The sequence below is a fragment of the Haematobia irritans genome, chromosome 4 (assembly GCF_050003625.1).
Source record: "Haematobia irritans isolate KBUSLIRL chromosome 4, ASM5000362v1, whole genome shotgun sequence".
Lineage (NCBI taxonomy): Eukaryota > Metazoa > Arthropoda > Insecta > Diptera > Muscidae > Haematobia > Haematobia irritans.
In genome coordinates, this window is record NC_134400.1 from 132,972,010 (window position 1) to 132,981,585 (window position 9,576).

A 9,576-nucleotide genomic window follows, 5' to 3' on the forward strand; every position below is an offset into this window, starting at 1 on the left:
TCTAGGTCTCTCTTTCTAAACACATATATGTTTATAGGCCATTTCTAAATTAATATATGTTTGCATTTAAGCATATTATATTTACAAACAGTTTATGTCCCAAACATAATATGTTCTAACATATTAACATATATGTCCCAAACATGTTATGCTAGTTTATGAACATTATATGCTTGCACTTAAAAATATTGTGTTAAAAAATTTGAGTTCCAAACATATAATTTTATCATCCAAACATATGAAAAACAGTCTTTCTCGTCCGTGTGGTCTCCAAATAATACTAAATTCCAAATCTAACAACGATCTGTCAAATCGATTTCAATGAGAGCATGAATATTAGATAAAATTTATTAATAAATACACAGAATTGAAATAAGTTGAATTATCTTAAATTAATTTTAATTAAATGAAATAAAATTTAAATAAATCAAATTTAGTAGAAACTGAAGGATTCCCTATGGGGGTATAATCAACCCAACTAAAGCGGATATACTTGTTGCTTTATAATTGACTATATACAGAAAAAAATATCACTAAAATTTTAATAGAAAATTTAATTCATTCAATTAATCTTTCTTTAATCAAAACAAAAATCAGAAGCAGAAATTAATTGAATCAATTAATTTTTTAATTGGCGTAGCTGACACGATAATTTTCGTGGTTAAAGCATTTTCAATGGAAATTAATTGGATCAATCATGAAATTAATGTTTTGAAATATTTTTTTTTACACAGCAAAACTAGTCGTTCGTTGAACTAATGCTACACTTACTTTATAATCTATCGCAAAAACTTTTTTGTTTTAATTTATTTTTAATGTTTTTACGAAATTTTCCCATCCCAATGAAATTTTCTTCATTTTATGTCTCAAAGTAAGTTCAAAGCTACACTTCCCAACAATACTAAGAATGAACTACGGCTGGGTTAATGCCAATGATTTGGTGTAAATGATTTTTTTTTACTATTGTTGGAATAAATACAAAAAAATACAGCGAAATGTTGAGAAAAATAAAATGAAAACAATTTGTTTTATAAAAACTGACCAAACAGCAGATGAAAAAACTAAATTTTTCTAGACTTTTATTTAATTTTTGCTTTTATGAAAATGAAGAATTTCTTCAAAATTCCAATAAAAAACAAGTAAGGAAAGTCTAAAGTCGGGCGGGGCCGACTATATTATACCCTGCACCACTTTGTAGATCTAAATTTTCGATACCATATCACATCCGTCAAATGTGTTGGGTGCTATATATAAAGGTTTGTCCCAAATACGTACATTTAAATATCACTTGATCTGGACAGAATTTGATAGACTTCTACAAAATCTATAGACTCAAAATTTAAGTCTGCTAATGCGCTAGGGCACACAAAAAAATTTCACGAAAAATTTTCCAATTAAAATTGTAATTGAGTTCTAAAAAATATTCAATTAAAAATTTAATTGATTCAACATTTTTTTTAATTGAAACAAAATCAATCACAAAAATAATAGTATCAATTAATTCTTTAATTGGATCAATTAACTTTTTAATTGACCTTCAATTAATTTTTTAATTGATACTATCATTTCTGTGATTGAATACATTTCAATTAAAAATTAATTGGATCAATTAATTTCGTGATTGAATCAAAAAAAAAAAATTTTTGTGTGGGTGGAACACAATGTTAGTAAAAAACAAGTAAGGAAAGTCTAAAGTCGGGCGGGGCCGACTATATTATACCCTGCACCACTTTGTAGATCTAAATTTTCGATACCATATCACATCCGTCAAATGTGTTGGGGCTATATATAAAGGTTTGTCCCAAATACATACATTTAAATATCACTCGATCTGGACAGAATTTGATAGACTTCTACAAAATCTATAGACTCAAAATTTAAGTCGGCTGATGCACTAGGGTGGAACACAATGTTAGTAAAAAAATATGGGAAACGTTTAAATCTGAAGCAATTTTAAGGAAACTTCGAAAAAGTTTATTTATGATTTATCGCTCGATATATATGCATTAGAAGTTTAGGAAAATTAGAGTCATTTTTACAACTTTTCGACTAAGCAGTGGCGATTTTACAAGGAAAATGTTGGTATTTTTACCATTTTTGTCGAAATCAGATAAACATATATATGGGAGCTATATCTAAATCTGAACCGATTTCAACCAAATTTGGCACACATAGCTACAATGCTAATTCTACTCCCTGTGTAAAATTTCAACTAAATCGGAGTTAAAAATTGGCCTCTACGGACATATGAGTATAAATCGGGCGAAAGCTATATATGGGAGATATATCTAAATCTGAACCGATTTCAACCAAATTTGGCACGCATAGCTACAATGCTAATTACACTCCCTGTGCAAAATTTCAACTAAATCGGAGCAAAAAATTGGCCTCTGTGGTCATTTGAGTGTAAATCGGGCGAAAGCTATATATGGGAGCTATATCTAAATCTGAACCGATTTCAACCAAATTTGACACGCATAGCTACAATGCTAATTCTACTCCCTGTGCAAAATTTCAACTAAATCGGAGCAAAAAATTGGCCTCTGTGGGCAAATGAGTGTAAATCGGACGAAAGCTATATATGGGAGCTATATCTAAATCTGAACCGATTTGGCTGATATTTTGCAAGTTTTTTCGAAACTCATAAAATATTCGGATGTACGGAATTTGAGGAAGATCGGTTGATACACACGCCAATTATGACCAGATCGGTGAACAATATATATGGCAGCTATATCTAAATCTGAACCGATTTTTTCCAAAATCAATAGGGATCGTCTTTGAGCCGAAACAGGACCCTATACCAAATTTTAGGACAATCGGACTAAAACTGCGAGCTATACTTTGCACACAAAAATACATCAACAGACAGACAGACAGACAGACGGACATCGCTAAATCGACTCAGAATTTAATTCTAAGACGATCGGTATACGAAACGATGGGTCTCAGACTTTTCCTTCTTGGCGTTACATACAAATGCACAAACTTATTATACCCTGTACCACAGTAGTGGTGAAGGGTATAAAAATATGGGAAACATTTAAATCTGAAGCAATTTTCAGGAAATTTCGCAAAAGTTTATTTATGATTTATTGCTCGATATATATGTATCAGAAGTTTAGAAAAATTAGAGTCATGTTTACAACTTTTCGACTAAGCAGTGGCGATTTTACAAGGAAAATGTTGGTATTTTGACCATTTTTGTCGAAATCAGAAAAACATATATATGAGAGCTATATCTAAATCTGAACCGATTTCAACCAAATTTGACACGCATAGCTACAATGCGAATTCTACTCCCTGTGCAAAATTTCAACTAAATCGGAGCAAAAAGTTGGCCTCTGTGGGCAAATGAGTGTAAATCGGGCGAAAGCTGTATATGGGAGCTATATCTAAATCTGAACCGATTTCCACCAAATTTGACACGCATAGCTATAATGCTAATTCTACTCCCTGTTCAAAATTTCAACTAAATCGGAGCAAAAAATTGGCCTCTGTGGGCAAATGAGTGTAAATCGGGCGAAAGCTATATATGGGAGCTATATCTAAATCTGAACCGATTTGGATGATATTTTGCAAGTTTTTCGAGACTCATAAAATATTCGGATGTACGAAATTTGAGGAAGATCGGTTGATATACACCCCAATTATGACCAGATCGGTGAAAAATATATATGGCAGCTATATCTATATCTGAACCGATTTTTTCCAAAATCAATAGGGATCGTCTTTGAGCCGAAACAGGACCCTGTACCAAATTTTAGAACAATCGGACTAAAACTGCGAGCTGTACTTTGCACACAAAAATACATCAACAGACAGACAGACGGACAGACAGACGGACATCGCTAAATCGACTCAGAATTTAATTCTAAGACGATCGGTATACTAAACGATGGGTCTCAGTCTTTTCCTTCTTGGCGTTACATACAAATGCACAAACTTATTATACCCTGTACCACAGTAGTGGTGAAGGGTATAAATATCAATACATTTCAGTTATTTTAATAACGAATTGGTTTATATCGGTCCATAATTATATATAGCCCCCATATAAACCGACCCTAGATTTGGCTTGGTATATAGCCCATAGAAAGCGCATATCTCTAATATAAAGTTTTTTTTTCCTTGTCCAAAAGTCAATAAACTTTTCAATGAAGTCGTATTGTCCTTATGATTAAGTGATTTGGCTTAAAAATGGGTATCATAACATGAAAGAAAAAATGTTTGGGCTAAGGTCAACTTGACTTTAATAATTCAGAAAAATTCTTTAAATTTAATGAAATTGTCTTTAAATTTGTTGTCTTTTTGCATCTTGACTACAAAGCAAAAAATCGTTCAAATATAGGACATGCTTTTCAACACTTTATTTTAAACAATTTTTTTTACTTGAAACATATCATAATTTCTACTGGAAGTCGAGTCTTAATTTGGAAAATAAAGTTGTCGTTAACTCGTTTTTAAAGGACTTTGATAGCATATAAAGAAAAAAGCTGAGAAAGCGAAACCCAAATTTAAAAGAGAATTGTGTCTTAAAAGTATCCTTACTTGTATTCTCCGCTTCTTTGGCTCGGAATCAATACCAACTTTTTTAAAGTAAAGAAAAAATCTTTCGAACCGGACATGCTTTTTTCCGGTGTATGGACTAAGTACAGTTTAGAAGGCGATGTGCAAATGTTTTAAGATACCTTGCTATCGGCAAGTATTACCACAACCCAAGTAATTCGATTGTGTAGAAGTTTCGACGCAATTGATGGTGGAGGGTACATAAGATTCGGCCTGGCCGAACTTACGGCCGTATATATTTGTTAAAAATAAAATTGTTTTGCAATAAATATAAGTTAATTTCAGCATCAATTTAACATCGGCCTTTTTTGCTGTGCTTCAAGTTTTTTTCTGCGGACCAAAAGTTAGTCCACGACTAAACTAATGTCATATCCTTTGATATAGGGTACACCCAGAGAAGGAATATGATCACCTCAAACATGTTTCAAGAGCAAAATGTTATTTTTGTAAGGTGACCATGTAACATGTTTGTCACTAAAATGTTATTTTCTCGTCAAATATAACCTGCTTGCCGAAATCAGTTACATGATTTCCGAGGAAATAACATGGTTGGGAAAACCATGTTACATGGTCACCACCCAAAAATAACATTTTGCTCTTAAAACATGTTTGAGGTGATCATATTCCTTCTCTGGGTGTAATGATTATTTAATAGTAAAATAAATATTTTTTGAAAGTTAGGTTTCTGGCACTTGAATTTAAGAGATTTTACATTAAGTCACTAGATTTACTAAACCGGAAATGAATATTGCATTACCAGTATAAAGAAGCGATAAGAAATCGTTCAAGATAATCCTTAAGAAATGGTTTTTTTAATAGCTAGACTAATTTATAAAATGTTAGCTACTTGACCTTCGGCAAATGTCCATAAGGATCGGTAGGGTAGATAATAAAGTAAACTCAAAACAAATCATTGATTACCCATTAGGATAATTCGTTCGATCGTTTTCCTCTCTCTCTCTCGTTCACTTGCACACACGCATAAAGATTCTTAAGCTTATCTACTCACTCGTAATTGAATAGTGAGTCATTTCCGGTTGATGACAATTCAAGTGGTTACATTGCTTGAAGCCACAATCAACTGGCATAAGTCCTGGGTTGTTTTTGTCCTTGCCTGAAGTATGGAAAAAATCCTTCTTTTTCAAACAAATTAGTTACGCGACAAATTTTAATAAAAACAAATTGTAAATAAACATCCATGAAACCAAGTGGTGGCATATTTCGTACTTCCTTTTTTTGGTTTAGGTAGGTAGATAGATGGATACATCATTTGCAAGTGGCAATTGTTGTGTTGAATGGTAGGTAAGTATAAGTGATTATCATATATCGCACACTTATATTTGAAAAAAAAAGAGAGACAGTTTTATAAAGTGAATATCGTCAAGAGTGGCTAATTTATTATAGGGGTTCGGTGTCTTTGATGGTACAAACGAATTGATGATGATTTCACAAAATAAAAATGGAGAAATTCAATTTAAGTGAACTGCACCATAGACTCCATTGTTAGGAACGAGCTAGCTGATCTTTTCTTATTAACAACCACACAAATACCAATCACACCAGAGTAAGGGGCCAAATTTATATGTGAGAGAGCGAGATAGAGAGGGATAGGACTAAGCATTTACTATTGAGGGGAAGTCATTAAAACAGGTAGACATAATGCACACACAAGTGTTTTTGTCGTTCATACATACACACACACACACTGAACACTCGTTTTGTTGTTTGCGGGGGTTTGTGTGTGATTTGTCCCTCAATATAGTGATCATTGTTTTTGTGTAGCATCTGAGAGAGGAGATTTGTTTTGTAGAGAGTTAAGTGAGTTCATGGCTGTTGAGAAATCAGTTTGAGTCAAGACGTGAACAGAGTAACATCATCAAACGGACTGAAGTGAAAAGTGAAGAAAAAGAAGAATTTTGAAGAAGAAAACATAAAACATAGAATTTTTTTTGGAATCATCAATTGAAAATAGCTCTTCGCTTCGATATCAAAATGATTACCATGAATGAATTAGTGGATTTACGAATGCAACAACAAATAGCCCAAGAAATTATATATCGTCAACAAATAATGCAACGTATACCCGATCCATTTGCTGCCGCCGCAATGATGCCCTCCATGCATTTACCACCACATATGCTAATGCCCCAACATCCCCCATTGCCAGGTGTAGAGGCAAAATTGGAAAATAATGATTTGTGGCAACAATTCCATAAGATAGGAACCGAAATGATCATTACCAAGACAGGAAGGTAAGTTTGCGGAGTGAGTCTTCACTATCAGTCATTTCTCCATTTGGAAAAGATAATGTTTTGCAAATATGGATCCATAAGCAACAAAGAGACAAAGTCAAGTTAGTCCATAAAACTAGGGTCTTACTATTTGCAAAAAAATTATTAGACCAAGATAAATGTGAAAAAAATACTTAAAAATAATAATTTTTTTCTTTTGTTTTTATAGACGTATGTTTCCCTCCATGCGTGTCTCATTGAAAGGTCTTGAAGAGGAATCTCAATATTGTGTCCTTATCGAAATGGTACCAATTGGAGATTGCCGTTATAAATTTTCGGGTTCCCAATGGGTGCCAGCAGGTGGTGCTGAACCTCAATCCCCACAAAGAATGTATTTACATCCAGATAGTCCAGCAACAGGGTCTCATTGGCAGGCTCAACCCATACTCTTCAATAAGGTTAAATTGACCAATAATACCTTGGACAATAATGGCCATGTAAGTATTCTTGAAAAGCTATCAGTTTCTCAACCTTTTGTTGAAAAGAAAAGAAAAAAAGAACTTAAAAAAATGTATTAATCGAATGACGAGAGAATGTTGGTCATTGTATTAAATTTAAATTTTGAAGATCAAAACAAGAAATACTAAATTCCTTTTTTTATTGTAATTTCAGGTGGTTTTGGCTAGCATGCATAAATATCAGCCACGTATTCATGTGATACGCACCAATGATCTATCCCAAATTCCCTGGGCTCCACAACAGGCCTTTGTTTTTCCTGAAACGGAATTTGTGGCAGTTACAGCCTATCAGGTTAGTAGAAAATCTTTATGGAATATAAAGAAATACTTAGCTCAACAAGAACCTATAAAATGGCGAGATTCAAAAGGGTATAAATCAAAGAATATATGGTCTGCCTACATTTCTATATTAAATGCAATGATCCCAAGCACATTGCCAATATTACTGGTAGTTAACCACTGAGAAATATATATATATATATATATATATATATATATATATATATATATATATATATATATATATATATATATATATATATATATATATATATATATATATATATATATATATATATATATATATATATATATATATATATATATATATATATATATATATATCAGTACCTGGGCTACTATATTATTTTTCATATACCTTTTTTATTTGAAACTTCCTATGGGTTCTTTGTTCTTCCAGTTATATTTTTTTTAACAACGTTTTAATTTGAAATGTATTTAACTTTTCCCATTTTCTATTTACAGAACGATCGTATTACCAAATTGAAAATTGATAATAATCCATTTGCCAAAGGTTTCCGTGAAACCGGACAATCGAAATGCAAACGTAAAATGTCTCTATCGCCTGCCTTATCGGATGATCAAACAGCCAATAACTCCTCACACACGGATGATGATCAATCGAGTATAGCCAGTAGTCAAGATTCTCCACCACAAGCCAAACGTTTCTGTAATCGTGAGGAACCCTTACCGTATATCGATTTAAATGGAGCCATGCGTTATGCCATGCAACAGCAACAACAGTCGGCAGCAGCTTTAATGAATGATTTTGCGCCGGCATTTTTCACACAAATGCCACCAGTATTACCGACGGCAACACTACCTCCACTTTATATGACCCATAGTCATTCGAATACTCCCTATATGGATTCGTTGAGTCCATCACGTCGTTTACCTATGATGCATTATCAAAGGCAAATCAATTCATCGAATTCAGAAGGTGATTATACATCGGATAATGAAGAACAAAATCCAGAATTATTTGTGGATGTTGTTAGTACATCATCGGAAGATTGTCCCACAACATCAATCTCACCTTCTAGTTCACCAAACTCTAAAACTTGCCATTCTTCCCTTGGTGGCATTACTACACCACCAACATCACAGAGGTCGGTCTCTTCAGAATCTCTATTATCCTGTGATTTGCCCATTAAACGTACAAGTTTCAGTATTTCTTCGATTTTAGGAAGCAATACAAGAAATGTGGTTACAGTTTAATTTATTTTGAGATATTATTGAGGAATTGGAAAGTTTGTATATATATTTTGTATGATATGTATGTGGTAGAATATTATAAATATTTAACGAATTTATGTAATATTGATATGCTGAGCATGCTAAATTAAGATTAATTTGTGTACTCTCATTTATGTATAATTTTAAAAATATGTTCAAATTATTATTCTCTTTTATTTTAAATATAGCTTTAAAATAATAATTACAATAATTTATTATATTTAAGTAAACTAATTTTTAAGAAATAAAATAAAATTGAATAAGAAATCATGAATTAAAATTAAAATCGAGTTTTATTTGTAATATGCAATTTTGCAGAAAGCATACATGTAATAATGTTTTCAAAAAAAAAATCATAAGAAAAATTTCAAAATTTTGAAAATATTTGAATTCAAGCTTTTCAGACATATTAAAAATATTAAAAATTATAAAAACTATTTGGTAAAATAGGACATAATTTTTTAATTCTCATCTAAAAAACTGGATTCGAAGTTGGAATGGTGGACATCCGTCCTATGACCAGCCTATGTTAAATTCACTGCTTCTGCGCCAATTTTGCACCACTTACGGTTCCGTAAATAACCGTTTTCCCTTGGTTTGTCAATGTGCTCCCTAGAGGCTATATTCCACATACCGAAATACTTTATAAAAATCTCTAAATATTGTCTTGAAGATCGAAGACGATTCAAACAAGTATATACGGCCGTAAGTTCGGCCAGGCC

General features: G+C 32.3%; 1 protein-coding gene across 1 annotated transcript; it reads left to right on the forward strand.

Moving 5' to 3' along the window:
- Positions 1 to 6,407: 6,407 nt before the first annotated feature.
- Positions 6,408 to 8,959, forward strand: LOC142233885 (uncharacterized). The gene is made up of 4 exons (XM_075304946.1): positions 6,408 to 6,821; positions 7,030 to 7,297; positions 7,473 to 7,610; positions 8,084 to 8,959. Exons 1-4 carry the CDS (start codon positions 6,562 to 6,564, stop codon positions 8,834 to 8,836), a joined length of 1,419 nt encoding a protein of 472 aa, XP_075161061.1. The 5' UTR covers positions 6,408 to 6,561; the 3' UTR covers positions 8,837 to 8,959.
- The last annotated feature ends 617 nt before the right edge of the window (positions 8,960 to 9,576 follow it).